This window comes from Corvus moneduloides, chromosome 3, assembly GCF_009650955.1.
Source record: "Corvus moneduloides isolate bCorMon1 chromosome 3, bCorMon1.pri, whole genome shotgun sequence".
In the NCBI taxonomy this organism is placed as follows: domain Eukaryota; kingdom Metazoa; phylum Chordata; class Aves; order Passeriformes; family Corvidae; genus Corvus; species Corvus moneduloides.
The window spans coordinates 32,634,784-32,656,998 of NC_045478.1; the positions used below are offsets into that span (position 1 = coordinate 32,634,784).

At 37.2% G+C, this 22,215-nt stretch overlaps 1 protein-coding gene across 49 annotated transcripts in view; it reads left to right on the top strand.

Annotated features, from left to right (window-relative positions):
* The window catches only part of RIMS1 (regulating synaptic membrane exocytosis 1), a 316,131-nt gene that overhangs the window by 143,848 nt on the left and 150,068 nt on the right, over positions 1–22,215 (top strand). For 43 of the 49 annotated variants that reach the window (XM_032104808.1, XM_032104763.1, XM_032104765.1 and 40 more), the window contains exons 4-6: positions 1,409–1,462; positions 4,832–5,172; positions 7,437–8,308. In XM_032104808.1, the coding sequence (XP_031960699.1) occupies positions 1,409–1,462; positions 4,832–5,172; positions 7,437–8,308 (1,267 nt within the window). The remainder of the gene's footprint in view (positions 1–1,408; positions 1,463–4,831; positions 5,173–7,436; positions 8,309–22,215) is intronic. The other 6 variants (XM_032104766.1, XM_032104770.1, XM_032104812.1 and 3 more) reach the window with 2 other exon arrangements.

Here is a 22,215-nt window from a genome sequence, read left to right on the forward strand (position 1 = left end):
TTTCAAGATGTAATTTAATGGGAGATGGTGAGACAGTGCTGTAGGCAAAACATACCCTTATCCCCATTTGCCTCTGCTTCTGGTCACATGATTTCACTACTCATCGTTCCCTCCGTGGAAAAAACCAGATGTGACAGAGTATGAAAGCAGTTTAAGAAAATACAGTTAGGTTTCTACTATGTTTTTAAATACAAGTGGCTCCTGGGAGAACCTGAGAATCAAGGAACAGTATACAAGCGAGTATATGGCACAGGGAACCTTCCTGTGAGCAAGAAAGGGAGAGAACAAACCCAGATAGGAAGAAAGGAGAAAAAGAGAGGAGGGAGTTGGGGAGAAGACCTTCCCTTTTGCTGAGCAGGAGCTATTGGATGAACCCAGCTGCCATTTTGGAAAATGAATTTAATGGAAACTTGGACTCAAAAGCACACTTTCATTAGAAAGGCAGAATTGTTTACTTATTAAGATTTTGGGATAATTTAAGTATTCAAGTAGATTTTCAGTTTCATTTATTTATATTTATTGGAGTGAAGCAATTGCAACACTAGCTAGGATTTTATTACAGAAATCATTTTGATAAAGCAAAAGAGATAAATGCAATGCTGTAGAATAATTTCACGGTTTTCTGCATGTTTTTATGTTATCTCAGAAACATTAAGTGATACATAATCTAACTTAATTTTGTGAATGAAAGTTTTGTAAGAGCTAATTGTTACCATTTCTTCCCTTTGACTTTCAAGAGATGACTTGTAGGGTGGTGACAGAGCTCTGCTGAAGTTAATGGTACTTCAGGCAGTGAAGAAGGTCTACCTAGTTAGTTCTGTTTGAAATAACTGGTGTCTTCCAAAAGTGCATAGAAAGAATGTAAATTAAATCAATAACCTAAAAAATGTTGTGTGTACACCCTTCAGAAGGGAAATAATTAAGATAGTGTGAAGGTCAGTAAGGAATAGCTTGTGGCCTGCTCTATTAGCACACTTGTTACCTGATTTGCTGCATAGGGGTGAAGCAGGATGCATGGGAGTCAGCCTAACTGTGGGATTGCATTTTCTAAACTCAGGAAACATAAAGCAGTGCGCTCCTTATGTACCCTCCTCAGAATCCGGGCTTGGGTGAAGGATTTGGGGAACTTGCTCTGACCTCAGTCTGAGCTTTGCCTGGCATGTGTCATATAAATGTGGTAAATTTTTGCCCCCCCACAATGTGACTTTAGCTTTCCAGTGCATGTTTGGAAGTTCCCAAATTTGAATTTGAAAAAAGCCTTTTTTCTGCATTCTAAAATGCAGGTTTGAAATATCTAATTATGTAGAATTGTTCTTATTTTTGTAACTGAAAATGCTTTTTCTGTGTGTATAGTTATATATATTACTTACTATGGGCTCTTTCAAGTTGGAATTTCATGTTGTGTTAGTACAGGAATACTGTTCCTCCTCATTGTGGATCACATTCAACAGTACCTGTAAGAGTAAGTTTGAGGAATATTTTTTCTGTGAATGAAATACTCTGTATTCCACATGAAGGCAAGCATGGGATCCTTCTAGCATGTTTTCACACAGCCTGTAAAGTTTCCACATGAATCTGTGTGGGAACTGTTGACCCACCTGTGCTGAGTCCTATGTGTGCCACTGGTTTTTCTTGTTATGTAGCAGTAAAGCCCAGAACCCTTTGCTATGCTGTGAAAATGCACCTTTTTCCAGAGCCATGCATATGAACCCTTTGAATGAAGAACACCCTTTCACTGGTTCTCTTTAATAGTTTCATGTGTGGAATTGCATTGACATGTGCAAGGATGCAATAAACCAGAAACAAGCCCAGAAACAAAAAACAGACTCTGGATGTCCTGAATGACTTAATGTAGCACTGGATCAGAGCTCACTGTCCAGAGGAGAGTAAACAGAAACTATTTTTGAAGTGACAGGCTGGAGTAAAATTATCTAACACTCTTCATTTTACTGATGCATCGCGTGGAGGTCCAGAAGCCACATTAGAGAACTGTAATCCTTCATCAGAGCATTTGTTTGGTTGCCTAACATCTGTGGATTGTTAAGATAAGTTATTACACAGACCTGCTTTAGTTTAGATTAGTTTGGACCACATCCCAGTATATTCAATCAGGATATAATTCCTGCATGCTGCTAAATTGCTTGCTCCACATACTTCTCTAAAAATGTTTTTCAATATACAGTTTTGTCACTGAAACTCTTCTGTCACCTCAGTTTTTGATTTTTGTTTTCCGCTTAAAGAAAAGCTTCTATTATTTTTCCTTTTGGACTGAATATATGTCAAGGCAACTGTAGCATTTTTTAATTCCTGAAGAGATTCCAAAACAGGGATGGTAGTATAGCTTCTGTGTGAGTATAATACAGATTTTCTACATGTGAAATCTATGGTGATTGGTATGTATTGTGTCCAAGATGCAGAGTTTAAAAATAGCTGTAAGAAAATGGGTTTGTATTTACTTGTCTAGTATTTCTTCTTTCAGTATTCTGTATTTTTTGGTGTCTATTTGTGCATTAGCTACTCTTATTTGTTTGTATCTCGTAATATTTTGCATAAAATTAATTACCGTATCAAAGGTGATTATGTAAATTAACAGTATTTTCTTGCAGTTTATGACATAATTTAGACATATTTTAAATTATTGAATACATGAAGTTGTAAAGGAAGTATGTTACTGGGCTTGCATACATACACATGTATGTAATTTAATTAGGATAATTTAATTTTAGTTTAGTATTCCTTATCCTTCCTTTAAACAAATTCTAGCTGATTAATTTTTTTATTAACACTTTTTTCAACTTTTCTTGGAAACTGATAAAATACAGGTAATGACATTTTCTGTTACTGACTTTGGTTTACAGCATTGACATAGATTTTATACACAGACACATTTGCATGCACACTCTTTCTGTCTAATGAGCTAACAGTTGTGGCAGATCCTATAAAAGCATTTTAAAGCCTTGCTGGGTTTTTTGAATACCTGTAATAATAATATGATAGATTAAAAGTCTGTTCTATTTAGAACAGGTAGTCTAATAAACTGAATTGCTGGTTTGTGAGGTGTACTAGATGGAATAAATTGGATATTTTGGAATCGAGGGCTTTTTTTGTTTGTTAAAGGTCTAGCATTTATCTTTGTCAAAGATGCTGTTTCTATTATCCCACTGAGTGTTATTTGTTTTCATTGTGGTATATGTTTATGCCCCTGTTGGAATAATTGTAGCTTTTGATTAAGGTTAGGGTTTTTTAAATTAATTTATTAGTAGATACTTTATTATCTGTCTTAAATAGTAGAAATATAACAGTCATCTTTTGATAAAGGTCAGAGGGCAAAGAGTTGGATGTATTCTTTGTGTGGTTTGGTCAAACAGTGCAGAAATGCTTTTGGGAGTTCTGATGTAGTTTTCAGCCCTAAAAAGAAAGTCGATTCTAGGGTGTTTTAAATAAATCTTAAAATAAATCTTTAAATATGTAAAATGCCTAAAGTTTTCATTGTGCCTTGTAAGTCATGCACTTCCTCCACAGGCCAGAGAGTAAAAGAGCTCAGTACCAGAACTTTGGCCTGTTTCAATTTCCATGAAGTGGGTTTTTCCTCTTCTTTTTAATTTTCAGAGCTGTATAATTTTGTGACTGTTGCATCATTCCTGTGTTTACACAAAATAATTTAAGCATATTTTTCCTTCCAACTTTTGTCATCCTTCTTAGCCTCATTACAATTTTACCCATTACTTTCCATATTAAATTAAGAGATTTTTTTTACCATTTTCCTTAATAATAATCAGCTTTGTTTTCTTTCATCTCTCTTTTTATTTCTGGCAAAAATCCTCTCTCTTCTATATCCTTCATGCATTTTGCCTATCTTTTCTTCTTTCTGAAAGCTGCTTTTTACTTTGTCTCAATTTTTTCTTAAATTTTCACATTCTTTAGTCTTGATTAACCATTTATTTTTGTCTGGTGAGTTGCTCCTGTACATAAGACTGTGTCTACAGTATACAGGCTTGAAACACAGAGTCTTGCTTTAATGTGTGTGCTCCTGTATATCTGCGTGTAAGGAATTAAAACCCCCAATTTTTAAAAAAACCCTAAGCACCACAGCTTAATTGTGATTTACGGAGACACATGTTTGTTTATTATTTGCAGCTATAACTCAAAGAGATAATGATGATAATTTCCAAGTAGTACAAAATACGGTACTTTCGCATTCTTTTCATTGGTGCATTTAGTTTTCTCTTAGTAGATTTCTTTAGGTTTTACTTTGCACCTCTGATAAGTAGTTGCTGTAGGTCTAGCTAAAATCATGCACAGTACATGCCGAATTTATTTGCAGGATAATGTTGAGTTATTTAATGTGAGAAAATTTAATTACAAGGAAATCCTATGTCAGTTTTCTGTGACCACGGAACTTGGGAGTCAGCCGGGCAGGACACTGCCCCCTGAGGTACATGTCCTATTTACAGTCTGGTGGGCTTGTCTGTCCTGACAGTGCTCCACACCAGTGAAAACAACCCACCCCACCCCCTGCTGCATCAACCCCCCACAACAAGTGCTGGTCATGTTGTCGGTGTCTGTTCAGAGGAGAAGTAGGGCTGGGCTGAGGGAGGATTGCCACAGGTAGAACTGATGTATATTGACAACACATTTTGGAGAAGCTCGCATAGCATGTGCCTGTAGGATGCTTGGCTCTAGCCAGTGGAGAAGCATGTTCTGGGTCCTGTCATGAGCTCCAGCCTCACTAGATCAGAGAGCGAGAGGTCGTACCTGCTCTGCAGTAGTGAGCATGCATTCCAGGCACTGGGAGGTAGCTGCACTGACTCTTCTTGTTGTCTTCAACTAGGTTATGTGGGTATGCAATTTATGTCGAAAGCAACAAGAAATCCTAACGAAATCTGGAGCGTGGTTTTTTGGAAGTGGACCACAGCCCTCACCCAGTCAGGACGGAACGCTGAGTGATACGGCGACTGGCGCCAGCTCGGATGCACCGAGAGAGAAGAAAGCAAGACTTCAAGAGCGATCGAGGTCACAGACTCCCTTAAGTACAGCAGCTGCCTCATCACAGGAAATCTCTTCTTCTAGTGTGCAGTCTGACCGTAGGAAAGGAGCAGAAGTGTCGCAGCCAGCTATGGGCCCGGACCAAAAGCAAGCTTCAAGGTCTAGAAGTGAACCTCCAAAAGAGAGGTAATGCTTTCTGTCTAGATAGAGCCTGCAGTTATAAATGCTAGTTCAGCTGGGCCTTCTTTATGTCTGCTACTGTGCAAAAACAAAGAGTAAACTGATTTACTGACCAGGCAAGGATAAATTTTTGCTAGCAAATAGTTTGTCTGTTTTGGTCTGTGCAACAAAAATCAAGAAAAAGAAATTATTTTATGGATATTCCCATGTACTTCAATGCTTTTTTGGTGTACACTTTCAATATAGTATTTTAGGTTACTTTGAAATTATAAATTTGACTGGTATTTTAAAGTTATTAAACAAAGACCAAGCCTTTAGCTTTACTCGAATTTTTAAAGCAACGGTCTCCTGAAAAATCCACACCTAAGCAGTCAGAAAACACACCCTGTGGAATTCTTTCATATGATCTTATGTGTTATTTCTTTATCAATGATATTTTCAATTTTATTGTTAAAAGTAATACAGTTAGAAAACCTCATTCACATGTGCAAAGTTAACATTTACGTAGAATATCAATAGTACCATCTTGAATTCAGAGCAAGTTGTTTGCAAGAATAAAGCAACCAGAAGCAAAGTATTTTATTTTAAGTGAGTAAATGAATTAATTCCTGAGCTGCATTCTGCGTGATGAATGGGTTGAGGAGTAGCAAATCAAGAGAGGCTAATGTGATGAAACAGTTGCTGTTCTTTTGGCTGCTGCCTGGCAGATGGCAGAGCAGTTAAGGAGGGAGCCTGTGGCAACAAAACAAGAGCCTGCCATAGAAGATTCTCCAGATTCTGGCCGGAATGGTTGATGATTTTTTTTCCCCTAGCTAGTGGAGCTGAAAATGGATGATGAGCAGTGGCTAGTAGCTTACTGTGTGGGTGAGATCTGTCTGGGTTTAACTGTATCAAAGTCAGGTTACTGTTATGTATATGTATGGTGTAAATGAACATATGATGCCCTCCCCTAATGCTGTTGATTTTTGTCCCCTGACACAGGGAAGGCCCCCAGAACAGCTGTCATTTCTAGGGCAGCAAAACACTTTATATTTCTGCTTTGCTGTCCAGGAGTGAGATGTTCATATTAATTATACAAAATTAGTATTCTCTACTTGTCACTGAGAGTTTCAAATTAATTCCAAACATTCTGATTGAAGACCATCTATGGTAAGCTCAGGTTCCATTTATTGCTGGAAACTCAGGAGGAACAGAAGATGGGGGGAAAAAAAGAGAAGGGAGCTTAACATGGATGATGTCCAACTTTGTTCTGTTAGATACTCTGTGAGGGTCTTTGATATGTAATCCAAAGATGTGTCAGTTGTAGAAGGGAAGATTCAGTGCCACAAAACAAAGTCCGAGTGACTTTGTATCACTAGGTGTGCATTCATCTCAAATACACTGTATAGCTGTGTTCATACTTCTTCAAAATCAATGGATTCATATGTGAACTGCAAAATGAAAGGGCAACTGGAATGGGGAGAGAAATAAAAATATCCCACATAAGGGAATTTTATGATTCTTTGGCTTGCTTATTTTCCCAAAGCAAAATATGAAAGAGAAAAGAAAATAATTTTCATGCAGCCTCATTATTTACTGTTTTGTACTTTGTCTGCTTAGAGGAATAAACTTTTCATCCTCTTTTATTACTGGAGAAAGGAATGCCATTAATTTATCTCAAGGAATCAATTTGCTTTCCTTTATATGCTTATGAAATGGTCACTTCTTTTTAGAGTTTTAATAAGGTAAATCAAACTAGTTCAAATATTATTTCTGGATATATTATCTTTTGCATTTTTTTATATGTATATTCCTTCTTTCTCTAATATTATTGTGGTAGATACTCCATTTGGTGGTATTTATATCTGTGCTGTCAGGGCACTTGAAGTGAATTGTGTGGTTAGTCTGTAACTCTCATGACTGCTGCCAGAAAAATGGAGAACATACTCCAGTACTCTGTCATAATGATGCAGTTGCTACAAAGACAAGTCTGAGTCTTCCTACTTACATGGGTAAATTATCTCTCTTCATCCATGTTAATATTTTTTTTGATTTTATTCATTAATTGGACCATTCATTATTTATGTTTTTGTGGACTCTGGAAGTTGTTTGCTATTGGAAAATAAAACTAAGATGGAAGGGTTAATAGATTTAATTCGTGGTTAATGGATTCAGTACTTTTTTGTTTTGCCATAGCTTATCCTGGTCTAGAATTTGTTTTCCATAATGGTATGCAATTATTTCTATTTTCCATTCAATTCTTAATATTACTGTACTCTTTTTCATTGTAGGAAGAAGGCAGTATTGGTTTCTGACCAGAATGGCAAAGGTGTAAAGAGTGAGCGTAAGCGTGTGCCAAAATCCTCACTTCAGAAAGAAGGAGCAACAGATGACAGGGAGCGTAAAGAGCGGCATGAAGGTAGAAGGCTGGAGAAAGGCAAGTCACAGGATTACCCAGACTTGCCAGAGAAACTTGAGGAAGGCCAAGTGCCTGATGATGAAAAACAAAGGAAGGAAGATGAATATCATACCCGTTACAGGAGTGACCCCAATCTGGCAAGATATCCTGTAAAACCACACCCTGAGGAGCAGCAGATGCGCATGCACGCAAAAGTTTCTAAAGCACGACATGAGAGAAGACACAGTGATGTAGCTTTGCCACACACAGAAATGGAGGAAGCGGAGGTACCTGAGAATAAATTAGGAAAACGCTCCCAATTACAGGGAACTCAGGACAGAAAATCTCTTGTGGAAACTCAGAGGTCGTACTCTATAGACAGAACAGGTGATGTAAGAATTTCTGTTTCTAAACAATTAACTAATCATAGCCCACCAACTCCCAGGCATAGTCCAGTTCCTATAGAACACGTAGAATACAAGAACCACGATTCCTTTATAAAACAGAGCCGCCTTGATCCTAGCTCTGCTATTCTCATGCGAAAAGCAAAGCGGGAGAAAATGGAGACCATGCTAAGGAATGATTCCCTTAGCTCTGACCAGTCGGAATCAGTGCGGCCATCCCCTCCAAAGCCTCATAGAGCAAAAAGAGGCGGAAAGAAAAGGCAGATGTCAGTTAGTAGCTCAGAGGAAGAAGGGGCATCAACACCAGAATATACTAGCTGTGAAGATGTGGAGATAGAAAGTGAAAGTGTCAGTGAAAAAGGTAAGGACTTTTCTGTATATTATGCACATGGCCATGATTTGGGGAAAAAAAAAAAATCTGTATTTTTCTCTCTCTTTTGCCTCTTTTTAATCATACACTTTTTTCCCCTTGCCTTTCTCTTTTTGCCAACTTAGGAGTGTCTTATACCTGATTACATTTGCTTTACAATGTTTCCTTTTGCATTCTTAGATGAGGTGGTTACAAGTAGCATCAGCTGATGCGTTTCCTTTTCATACCCTGCCCTCTTTCACCTGAAAGTGACAGAATTTAAGGGTTCTAGTTTACTCTCTTGATGATATCTGTACTCCTTTGGTCATTGCTTCATTCTTTTGTCTGTATGTTGAACAGTTTTCTGTGGATGGATTGAAATAAAAAGTGAGTTCTCTAACAATCAGAGGAGACCATTATAAAGCATCATAAGATACGCAAATTTTTACAACATTTAATAAAATACCAAAAATCTGCCAAAGTTCATTGTTACTAAGGACAAGATATGGGGCAAAGGGAGTGTTATGTAGAAAAGAAATGAGAATTGACAAAGTTGTTGTCTAGATGACTTTTCTTGCGAGCTAAGAAGTATGTTTAAAACCTGTTATTTCAGTTTGTCTTCATCTGTTGATGGTAACACTCAGCAGCAGGGAGTACGTTGTAGTACACTGTGTGCTTTTAAACAAAGCCTTTCTTCTGGCTGAAGAAGTTAATCAAATTCAGGAATGGTGAACAGATAAAATAAGCATTGTCAGGAAAGACTGTGGTAGAACTTAGCAACAGTCTTAACTCTACTTTGTCTTGCAGTGACACTACAGTGAGCTGAAAGCTTTTTGTGTCTTTGGAAGTAGCTTTTAGCTCCTTAGTTTAACTATCTGTGTTTGTACCTTGAAAGTTTCCTGCTGGTATTTATACTGAAAATGCCAAAGGCTTGTCTGCATTGCCTTTTTTTTCCTGGCACTGTTTCCTGAGGTGTCTGTGATTCATATATGCTAACCTGTCTGTCTGTCTTTATCTGATGTTGTGGTCTCCTAGCATCCTCTAAAGATCCAGGTGTACATAGCAAACATAGCATATTTCTCTCCTATCCCATCTGAATAGCTGTTTGTTTAACTTTCTAAGCATGAGCTTTTTTCACTGAAAATACGGGAAGTTGCTTTTTTGCTCATTTTTAAGGAGGTGATCATACTCTGATATTTTATTCCAGATTCTACTAAAACATAAAAGCTCTCACTTATTTGACTGAATTTTGTCAAATACTGGAATGCATTGCACAGAGATTGATACAGTCTCCACCTTTGGAGATGCTCAAAACCCAAATGGAGAAGGCCCTGAGCAATCTGCTCTGCTGACACAACTTTTGAGGAAGGGTGTTTAAACTAGAGACTTACAGAGGTGCCTTCCAGTCTCAACTAGCACATCTTTTTCCCTTTTTTTGTGGCAATGTTGTCAGCTGATGTTTGGATTTGTGTCATTTTCCCTGACTCCATCTGTTGGTAGGAGAAGTCTAATGTAGCATTTATTTTCCATCTTTGTCTTTTGCTTTTATTATGCTTATCAGTTTGAAGTTGCTTATGAAGTAGAAAGAATTTCCCATAATCGGTGTAGGTTATTATAAACTGGAAGGTTGTTGTTGGGAAAGTCAAGTCCAGGCTGAAAGTGTTATATTTCATAAGTAAAATCTTTCAGTAGCTGCTTTCAGGCTCATGACACTTACCTCAGCTTTTGACCAATTTCCCAGCGTATTGTTAAAACATTAAGGGTGGGATTTTCTTTTCCTTTAGTGTTATGAATTCCAGAGGTATTCAAATGTTGCTGAATGCTTATGTTCTCAATGACTGAATCAAGTTCTTGGTTACCTCTGAGATACATGTTTGGGCTCCCCCTTTACATTGTGGAGACCTTGGTTTGTATCAAATCAGAGCGCTACTTCACTGTATTTGAATTAAAATTAATATTGATGTAATATTAACATTAATGGGAGCATGTTAGGGACCTGTCTGACCACCGACCTCCACATATGTGATTTGCATTGTTGAGCATTCCTTGAGACTTTGTATCTAATTGTCAGCATAAATATACGTATATGTACATATAGGTACATAGGTATTCAATACATTAGGTACAATTCATATAGGTACATAGGTATTCAATACATTAGGTACAATTCATATGGGTACGTAGGTATTCAATACATATAGATACATAGGTATTCAATACAGTACTTGCAGAGGTATGTTTATTAGTTCAATAGCTATCATATTTAGCCATTAATTTTTTTTTTTTGCCTGGTTTTTGATATGACTTTTCCATAACAAGGACTATAAATGGAAAGCCTTTGAAGATGGGGAAGTATAGCCCATAGAAAAAAGATAGGAAACATGAATACAAATAAGAAAGTGGAAACATTTTTGTTAATAAAGTATCCAATTGTTTTTACAGTTACATTTTCATCAGTGCTTTAAATACTCTGGAGTATTTCATAAAAATAGATGGAAAGGCAGGAAATCTTATTGCCTAAGGAAATATTTTAGAAATCCCCCAATACTCTAAAAGAATATATGCTACAGTAAAAGGATGTAGCTTTACAGACATATATATAAAAATATTTTTAAAATGCTGCTATTATAACCCTGGTCGTAATCCCATTCTTTGCAATTTAGCAGCATTGTTACAAAAAGAATTTCACCAGAATTTCTTCGGTTCTTTGCTTGTAACTTGGGAGAGATACTGCACAAGTTCAAAGTTACAGTGCTTTACTTTATAAGCCCAAGAGGGTCTGGAATCCATCCTCGCTTATCTAAATGTCAGCTCAGTCAGAAACCTGGTGCCAAAGTAATATAGATGGAGCTAGAAACTTTGAATGGCCCTATTAAAAACCCCCAAGATCTTAAAAATAATGTTTGCATTTGGTGAGTGCCAATATGAAGTGATCTGCAATTAAGTAATGAAGATGTACTATTTTCAGTTCTATGTTGAACAAATAAAATAAAAGTTTCTATGAGAAATAGCTTACAGAGGTGTTTAAAAGCAAATGATGCCCCATAGAAAGATACAGTATAGGTAGAGCAGATAAGACTGTATTGAAAATCAATAGCCAAAAATATCATATAAAGTAGATACTGTGCATATGTTATTTTTTAACATTTGCATTTCCTACAAACAGATTAGTATTGCATTATGCTGTCTTCTGAGCCCAAAAAGCCTTCAAAAAAGCAACCTAATTTAGCTAGTACATCCCCAACTATTTACTGTAACCATTTAATATGTGTTTCTTCAAAATTATTTTAAAAATTATGCACAAACACTGGGAGATACTTTCTTTCCAAAAAATAAATGTCTTCTGCAATCCACTGGGATTTTACTTTTTTGGTGGAGGAGCCAAAGATTTATGTCAAATTGTTTCCATGTTAGGGTAAATCTAGAGAAAGAGGACTTTAGCAGTGTCCAAAAAAATTTTGATGAGTTTCATCTCCAATTTCTTATTAAACTGTCTACATCCTTTACAGGACGCTACTGATTGCTGATAATTGTTGTCGTTCTATTATTAATAGAGTCTGTAGGACTCCTTTTTCTGAAATCTCTAATAGCTGAACAATAGGTGGACTGAGTTTCCAGTGAAGTCCTGGCAAGGCAAAAGGAGTCCTTGTAGAAGGCATAAATTGCATTCATACTTACATCAAAGACACGTGAGAATAACATAAGCTGGACTATTAAAAATTAAATCCAGACCTCATTTTAGAACGAACGTTTTCTGCCTACTGCCGTCCAGTGAAGAATACAAATTGTGTTTGGCATAAGTTTGAGAAAAAGCATTTTCTTTGTAGTTGAAAAATAAGAGTTTGTGTAGAACTAGTAGATTTGTGTCCAGATGAGGCTGTAAAAAACTTATTTTATCCATTGATGGATACAAGAGACAGTCCAGAATTTTGTCATGCAACCTTTGAAACTGGAAGAGAAAGTAATGTTGGAAATTGGAGCAATGTTGAGGAGGTACTGCTCCAGTACTTTTATGTAAATAAATGTGCTAATGATTCTACATTTTGCATACTTACTGTTCCTATTTGCCTAAATGTGTATTTTGTTCACACTCTTTATGCTTGAAATTATTACTAATAGTCACAAATTGGTAGTAAAATATTGAAAACCCAAGTAAAACTCACTCTGTATACTTGCTAAGGGATTTATTTGGGAGTGAGGAGAGCATGATAAAATTGGTGCCTTATTTGAAAAACAAACTCCTGAGAAGACTTTCTGGTTTCTTTCAGTGAAGATGTGATTGTTTCATTCATAATGCCTTTCTCACGGTACTGTGAGGAACAGGGCAACTCGATTTAATTTAATTTCATTCTTATGAGGTTAACTTCTGATTAGAAAATGTTATGGGCAAGAATCTTGCTGTTTTCTTGGTTTATGTCCAGGTGTGAGGTGGGGGGTTGTGAGCAGGAGGTGCGGACGTGGAGGTCAGGAGTAGAAAGGGATGCTGTGGTTTGCCAACAAATGTGTCAGTGCTGGCTCAGCTCCAGGAGGAAAGGATCTGGCCCATTCCTCCATACTTTTCTGGTGTTTCAAGTGTCTCTTTGGGTGCTTGTGCTTTGGGGTGCTCCCAGGGGAAGGAGAGAATAAATTATATCCTTGCCCCAGTGATTTATTCCAAGCTCTGTAAGCACTGTTGACAAGGAAGGTAGCTTGGGGGCTAAGAGAGAAACCACACATGTGCAGTAGGGCCCGTAAAGGGACCAAAAGAAAACATTGGGAAAAGGCTATAGAGAAGAGGAGGCTGGTTTTAAATGATTTTAGTTAAACTTTTTCACTGAGGTATTTTCAATTTGGAGTGTAGGCAAGTCAAATTGTACTGTAACATGTGCTAGCATATTTTAACATCTGTTTGCGTGGAGAGTTGGGCATGGAGTTTTAAAACTGGAGCAGAATTTGTTTAAAAGTGTGGCTGAGATTTAACTTAGAGTAAAATAAAATACCCTTCCTAGGAAAACTTGCTGTTTAGGGGTTAGTTCAAATTTATCTTCTAGTCCTTGTGCAGTAATTTAGATCTACATCTTATTCAGATTTTAATGAAAATATAATTTAAAATTACTCTGGTTTTAGAATTCTGTTCATTGCTAACATTGTCCAATGCTATTAGTATTTAGTGCCTTTGAGCAGCTGAAATTATTTACAATGCTTGTGGAGCTGTAAATAAGTGCTTGTTAAATTAGAGTTGGGCAGTAAGAAATCTGTTTTGTGTATATGGAATTATTTAACGTACACATATATACAAATGAGATAAGCTGAACATGAGCAGGGAAAAAAGTCAAATTATTGCCAAGATATTCTGCATTTCAGAAAGATATGTAACCATATAAATCAGGATGTCATGGAAGATATGTGGCTGAATTTTCCTCTAAAAACCTAATACAGCCCTTTTTCTAGTTCACTTTAAGAAGGTTGTGAGCATGCTGGAGGGAGTTCAGAGGCAACAGCAAAGTGTCACCAAGGTCTATAACACATGATAAATCAGGAAAGGTGGGATGGATTGAGGTTGAATAGTTTGGGAAAGAAGCAGGAAGAAAAAAACCCAGAAAAAGTAGCTGGAGGGAGAGAGGTTGAGTGAGTGCTCCTCTCTTCCCCTCGAGGGCTGAGTTACTGCTGGGAAGGTTGAAGCTTGCTGCCAGAAACCATGTTAACCCTGAGAACAGATAAGCAAAGTTAAGGAAAACTGTAATCATAATTTCTTACTCAGTTGAAATGGAGGATTCCTGAAAATAAGAATCGGTTTCTTCAGAACCTGCACTGAGATTGCTCTATGTTAGAAATGCTGCTGCTGTTCCTGTGGCAGGATCTGAGCTAAGCTGGGAACATCTGGGGCTAAGATCACAGTACCCCTATCTGTACCTTAGTCTTTTCTTGTCAGCCTGTAAGCCATTTCCAGTAAAAAAGTCTTTAACTTGCCCTATCTTCTGGGTTGCTTGATCTTTCTCAAGTTCATTATTATATTAATTGTTCTTTCTCACTTACCTTTCTTCTGCACATCTAATTCATGAAATAGCAACAAATTTGTCCTGATAGTAATTTTTCCAGTACTAAGATGATTATTTTAATTACAGAAGGGCAGATACTAAAGCATGGATGGATTGGAGTCTTATGTTCAAAAACACTAAATGTTTGACATCAGGGTACCTTTATTTTCAAGAGCTATGAGAGTGTTTGAACTTGTAGAGAAACCCAGGAGTTCTATAGGCTTCTCCATGAAAGATCAATTCCCAAGAACATTCAGCAGTCAGTTTTTTCTGTACAGAAACCATTGGAGGTAGCAGGCATGAGAATGTGAGTATGAGCTATGGATCATGGAGCACTTTTTAAGGGTCTAAGAGGAAGATGAAAAAGCTTTTGAAAAGCTTGCCCAAATTTTAGCTGCTGAGCAGTACTTTTCAAGCGCCACCATGGCATGGGAAAAACTTGATTGTGTCAGAAAGAAGGTTAATAAATATGAGATATCTGTGTTTCTTTTGAATAAATAGGCATGGTTTCATCCTGTTCCTGTCCACTCCAAATGTCCCTCTGAACATTGTTTTCCCATATTTGCTCATGTGTTTTTGCATTCTTCTGATGATTTCTTTGATCCTTCTTTCTCCTGTACACCATGTGAGCTTCAAAATAAGGGACTCCCCACCTACGCTTTGTAATCTCTTAAGCTGATTCTTATGTCCATTTCACCTGTGATACCAAGCACAACACGTGTTATGGTTTCAAATATGCCCATCTCATTGGTGATATTTACTTATTAGTAAATTAAAGAGCCATTCTTTGACTTTTTTGGCCAAGTAATGAATTGCAGCACATTCTTTAATTCCTCAAGAGAAGGGTGCATAGAAGTTGTCTGTTAGTGTTTATTCTTGGCCTGTGTCCTGCCTAGTAGTAAATAGAGAGTGGTAGCTGAAGCAAGGCACAGCTGTTCCAGGGTTTACTTTAAAGGCACAGTATGAATGACAACTCATTTGGCACTGGTAACACAGTGGTATAAGTTGTAGTCACTTATTCCTTATTTATTTGTCTGCTTGTTTTATTGCCTTGCATTTAAATTGCAAGTTCAGTGGAGTCCAGATTATCTTTTTATGATTGTACATTGCCTAATTTTGTGAGATTTCAGTACATTACTGAGACTTCAACTTGCCTTGATGATAATAAATTAGTATGCTTATTTAATGCAAGGACATATTATTACTTTTTGTTCCATTTATCAGCATGCAGCAGAATTTCAGGTTACTTTCTAGTGTCCTCTGACATGCTTGCAGTCTCTTGCAGATAGCTGCAGGTTGCCTCCATGAGCATGTTTTCACTACATACTAATTTGCTGCTAATCAGCTAAATTGCCCTTTTATTTGCCTTTTTGTTTTTCTTACCAGGTATCAAAGTGATTAATGTATGTATACTATGTATACTTCTATGCTTATAAAAACATTTTGAAACTCTTTCTCTCATTTATTTGAGACCTTATAGTCTTTTTCATCCTTTGGGTTGATGTCTTTTTGGTTTGTTTTTGGTTATTTTGCTTTTGTGGGCCTTTTCTTAATGGCATTTTTTTGTTAGTTTGTTTTACTGATGGAGCCACCACTAAAAGATACAACGTGATATTTGTGTGCATTGGATCTTTCTGCTCTTTTCATTTTTTACACACACACACCCCCACACCCACACCCTCACCCCCACACCATTAATATAATGAAGCATTATATTAATTTCATTAATTTCATTATATATATTTCATTAATATAATGTTTCTGATAACTGATCATGTTTCTTTTCTGGTCCAAGAAAAAGAGTCTTCTAAGGTTTTAGTTCAAAGGGAGGCAGGGCTTTCATTTTGGTTTGCTATTCATCTTGAGGATATGTAAGGACAGGGCAGAGTTTTACAGTTCTATTTTCAGTTTGATAGGTGTTTTTGTCTTTTCTGCATCGTTTTTTTGGTCTTTCTGCTGTGAGACTAGAAAGTCTGCAAGCAGGAAATGTACAAAGTGTAATATGCAACAGTGATTATTGGTTGGCTAAGGCACGTAGTAGACAGCTAGGACTTACATGCTGCTGGCCCAGCATGCTGTTAGTCCGTTTGCTGCTCCTTCAGCAGATACCCAACTGCTCTAGATGTTGAGAGTTGTATTAGTTACTTTTTTAGGTATTCCAGCACTTCAAATTTCTGCATTTGTACATGTCTGACATGTACAAATGACTAAAAGTACCTCTCTCTTATGCATGAGTTCCTCAGCACATACCCTTGGCTGACTGCAAAAATTGTGTATGATGAGCTTTCTAATTGTTAAACAACTTCAACCTTTGAGGTATTTTGTCAGAGAGTGGAAGTCTTGGAAATACTGTGATGCTATGCAGTAAATGCATGTTCACGTCAATATTTTTCAGACCCTCAGTATTAAATATTTTATTACACATTCTTTTAAGCCATGAGGGAACGTCTAATAAAACATTTTATTTAGAATAATTTCTTTTTACATTTTCTTCCTCTCTGTAAACATGACCTTTTCTATTTTAAAAAAGAAAGTATCAGCATTCTTTACTTTGTGACCTGTGGCTTTGCTGTACCTTATATGCAAATTGGACCAAGTCTAACTTGCTCCATTGAGCAAGTTGAGATATGTGTATTGTATGGTTCATTTGAGCCATAACTAGCATGGGATTATTTTGCAATTTTCAATGCAGATCTGCAGAGAATTTAAGGATGTGTTTAAATTCAATTACATAGAGGTTTTGATTGCATATCGAGTCCTAGCTTAATAATATATGATGTTAGTTGGGGGAACTAGGTGTGGTAAAGGTTATATTTATATTCATAGAATGGCTTGGGTTGGAAGGGACCTTAAAGATACCTGCCATGGGCAGGGATCCACCCACTAGACCAGGTTGCTCAATGCCCCATCCAACCTGCCTTTGAGCACCTCAAGGGATGGGCCATCCACAGCTTCTCTGGGCAGCCTGTTCCAGTGCCTCACTACACTCTGAGTAAAGAATTTCTTTTTAACATCTAATCTAAATCTCTTTTAGTTGGAAACTATTCCTCCTTGTCCTACCATTATCTACCTGTGTAAAAAGTCACTCTCCCTCTATTTTCTGTTCCTTGGGCACCTCTCATGCAAGTGTAATTCAAGACAAAATATTTTCAGACATGCAGCAACATGTACACAAATAATTTCTAGAATTTAAAGTTCCAGGTTTTGTAACCGAGTCCTCAATTTCGTAATTCTTTCCTCTGCAATATGAGCTTCAATTCTTGTTAGCTATTCTCAAAATGATTGTTGGAAAAAATTTTCTGTTTAAAGCAATTTGTCATGTTATTTTACTAGTTTTCTAAAGATCCCAAGTTCTCAGTATTTTTTAGAATTTTTGTGGAATAGACTTGTGTAGACTTCAGGGCACCCACTTCCCTGTAAAATTCAGTCGGTGCTCTAGATCTGCTTAGGAGTTGTCTGTTGCAGAGTAGAAGTCACTTTCTGAATCAGGCATGAGTTTTGAAATTTACTTCTTGTAGTAACAAGTCAATGTATATGTTTTCATGCTTGACTTGTTATTACTTTTGTTCTTTTAATGAAAACAGGTATCTTTTCACTGGAAATGTAAACTCAAAGATAAATGTAACTTGCTATAAATTCAGAAGAACAATTTCTAAAACTTTGCTGGTTTTAATAAAGTTTATTGACTAAATAGCATAGATCAGGTAATAAATGGAAATAATCTACAAATATAAAATAAAATTACATGGAAGTTTAATATAGTTAGGTTCATAAAAGTAGGTAAGTATTTCTACATTTTTATGCAATGCTATTAAAATACTTAGGTTCTAAGAATTTATTTTGCCCTGTTGCTCAGAGAAAGCAGAAACTCCAGACATGGCCCTTTTTAAACGCGTAAGGCCACATGTTCTTAAACCATTGAAATTGTGCTTAACGAGCCACTAGATGGAGCAGTCAAATCTCACTTTTTTCTATCAGGCTGTGCAAGACAGTTTCTCTCTCAGCACAAAGAGAATCTGGAAACGCAGGCACAGTTTGCTAGTTAAACCAGTAATTTAAAAACTTTTTTCAGCTCTTATCTCCATGTGCTTTTTTGTCTGTACGTAGATTTACGTTGTCCTGTTGCAGATGATATATGGGATGTATTCTGCATTTGGAAGTTACACTGACATGAATACCTCTATGGAAGCAGTTATTCATTTCTTGAATTGAGTCCTCTCCTCAGGAAAAAAACCCCAAAATATAACAAGGAAAAGGTACTCTTGTTTGAGGATCATGAGCCAGATTTTCAAAATTTGAGAGGTTTAAAGTTACAGATTTACACATGACTCTCTATGTTTGTGCTTACGAAATCTTGGTGAAGTTTCATATTCTCTTCCTACTTCCCAAAATATCCTTCCAACCTAATTTTCTTCTGTCACCTAATGCGTAAGAAACATTTGTTTAATGAGATCACAGTATCTGCTTCAGGAATGCTGTGGTCGTGGGTTCAGGAGCAAACAGAAAATATGCAGTAATGTATGTGAATGTTTTCATATTCTTTGTTTTACTGTAGTTTCATAGCATTACTAAGACAAGATATTTTTGGGAGGTGTACAAGTTTGTGAATATATATGTTTATATGAAATAGAATGTATGTGTGCTGTTAGAAGGCATTCCATTGAGTCTGTTCCAGTTAAATACTTCAGGGATCATTACATGTCGTTACAGGGCATTATCCCAGAGGTAGGGAATAGAGCTTTGTGTGAATATAAAATCCCACAGATTTATTCTTTGCCTTTATCATGTTTTTGAAAGTCAGAATGCTCTGCATTAAAGATTATCAGCAGGTGTCACAAGAAAGGAAATGTCGTTCAGAAGCAGTTGGATACAGTCCTTGGAGTGTCTCAGGCCTGCTCCCACATCTCAGGTGGGAATTGCAGATCCTGGCACCGGTGTCCTGTCAGTTTTGGGTAGGAGTGAGACGCAGCTTTGCAGAGCAGGAAGCTCATGCTGTGCAAAGCAGTGCTCCCCAGGTGACTGTCTTTAACCCGTGTGCACTTTATACAGTTCTCAGCTGAACTGTGAGATGAGCAAAAACTTCTGCTCTGGCAGTGAATACTAATCAGTGCCATGAGCTGAGGGCTAGTGGATGCCGTGTTTCTTTCAACTCTCCAGAGTCCTGGGTCATGCAGAGGTATGATGCCAGTTCTTGCCTGTCATGCTCCAGAGTGCTCCCACAGCAAATTAGTGTAAGTTGATATCAAAATACGTGATATGCCAAGGGATCTTGTATTCTCTACAGGCTCAGATTTTACTTAAAATATAGTAAAAAAGTGATTTTCACTTTAAGATAAAATAGAACCTTACAAAGGAGCTTGCAAATACAATTTAAATAGATGTACATTCTCACAACTTTCTGGTGTTTGCTGCTTCTGCCAGTTTTTCTGTAACATGATGAACATTATGAGTGTACCCAGGTAGGTTCAGTTATCTCCCATGGGAGAGGCATTATGCATTTGCCAGTAGTGGAGTTGTCATTCTCTTCAAGCAGAGACTGTCTGGGAGAGAGCAAAACAGTCCCCTATGAATGGAACTGGAACTGAATGTTGAGGAATAAATCCAGTTGTCTTGCTGCTGGCTCTTTTCCACAGAAAGGTTGCTCTGAAATCAGTTATAAAACAAGTTGGTTAATCTGTTCCTGTTACCAAGTTTTAACTATTTTAACTGCTAAGAAACTCTTAGGGAATGACTATTCCTACAAACCACTGAAACACTTAGGAAGACATGAATTTTTGCCAGTGAGCAGTTGTCTGTTTTTCTTAAGCAAATGCCCCATTTACATTTTGACTTCTCTTCAAATATATCCTTAAAAATTCTAATCTATCAGCATCATTTCCCTTTAAAAAAAAGCTACAACAACAAATATTGATAATAATTTTAGGTATGTTGCCATCGTAACATCAGTTATCTGTGCTGTTGCGGACCTAATCTTACTTTGCCCTAGAAAATTTTTATAAGGATTAGGAACGAATATTCTGACAATGCTTGAACAACATGGTCACCGTTAAACCTGCATTTAGATGTGTGGTTTTAGTAATTTTTTTATTTGTCTGTATGGATGGTATATAACATTTTAAGGTAATAGAAAATGCTACTCAGTAGAGGTTCCTTTTGGAATGGTCAGTACATATGGGACTGCTGCTTTAATTTCTAGGTTTAAACCTGACATTTTTTTAGAATTAAAGGATCTGGGAGGAATCTGAATTGTAGAAGGATTTGGAAATTAAACTTTGTCTACATCCACTTAGGTAGTAGGGAAAAGAAAAGGAAAGAATGTGAGTTAAATTGTCAAATTTATCCTGAAATAGAGAAACAGAATAAAATAGAGACACACAGATGTCTGTCACCCATGGCTGTATAACCTTTCAGTCATAGCCTATATAGGAATTAGTTCAGAACATGTGTTGTCTTTTGGTTTTTACTTTGTAATGGTGGAGAGTTTTTGAAGGGGGGAAAAAAGGTTGTTTTAAGAAATTTTGGTAAGGTTATGTGGCTGAATTAAATAAGCTGTAATGACATTGTCACCTTAGGTTGATTCTCCTATTTTTTCTTTAGTCTGGGTTTGAAGGTGATGCGTTTTGCTTGACTTCTCTTTTGGCAGGAAACCTCAGGTGCAGGTAGATGCCTGCAGTCTTTTCCTACAGGCTGAATTGGTTGCAGCAATTTGGTTCTGTGAGTTCAAGTCTGTACCTGAGCATGGCTATCAAAAGTGGTGCTGGCATACCACCCCTTCATACCAGCTTACTCTGTATCAGGCAGGAAAGGGACTTTGAATATGGATCTTCTGCATCCACTGTGCTGTGGGGTGTCTGTCTCTGTGGAGACAGTAACACAACAACTAGAAACACTAGTTAAAGTTGGGAACAAAAAGAATATTTTGATGCCATTGATCAATAAATTGAAAAGTCAGTTCCTGCATATTGGTCATCACTTAACTGAAAACATCTGGCTTTAGTTAGCAATTGAATAGCTGAGCAAATTGCTTGAATTAGGGTTTGTTTAAGATGACCTTTGGCTCTAAAAAAATGCTATCCAGCAGGTCTTTTATAGATACTATAAGTTAACACGTTACTTACTGCCCTTGTCATGAAGAAAAATACTCTACAAAATCTTCTTCCACACAGAGGTCAGTTAATCATCCTTTGATGTCAGAGGAAGTCCAGGAATCTGTAAATCTGACAGTGGCTGCACTGTTAGATTTGCACTGATGTTCCCTCTTGATGTCAGTAGATCGTCCTCAGTCAAGGCCAATTATCAAAATGATCTGTCCTGCTGACTTTGTTTAGTAGATAAGGTAACTAAGATAAATGCATTGCAAAGTTACTGGATCATGAAGGCTGGATAGCAAAGATCTCAGCCAGTGCACCTATGGAATTGAAGGACCAACACAGGTTTTCTAATGTGAACATTCAACTTGTCTCTTTCCAGTTTCACTGTCACAATCATCTTCCTCAGAGGAGTCAAGAACAGTCAAGTCAATCACAGGTGGAGGAAGGGGATGTGAAATATCAGTGGCAGCACAGTACTATGCAATTGGCAGTGGAACTTGGAATGCTGGACACAAAAGCAATAAATAGCAGGGTGTTTCTTTACTGGCTCTTTCACACCTGTGTGCTTGAAGGGGTTCCTATCTTGTGCAGAAACGGTCTCCTCTCTTCCAGTCTGCTGCAAAATGGTGGGGATGTTCTGTAAAACTCCCCTAGAGGACCTTTAGAAACAATGTGGTCAAGCCATTATTCTGGGTTGCCAGTGGGAGGCACACCACAGCCTGCTCCCAGTGTGTGCATTTACATGGTGTTAGTCAGATGGATGCCGAGTTACTTCACTTTCACTTAGAATTGATTACCTTGGATCAAGGTT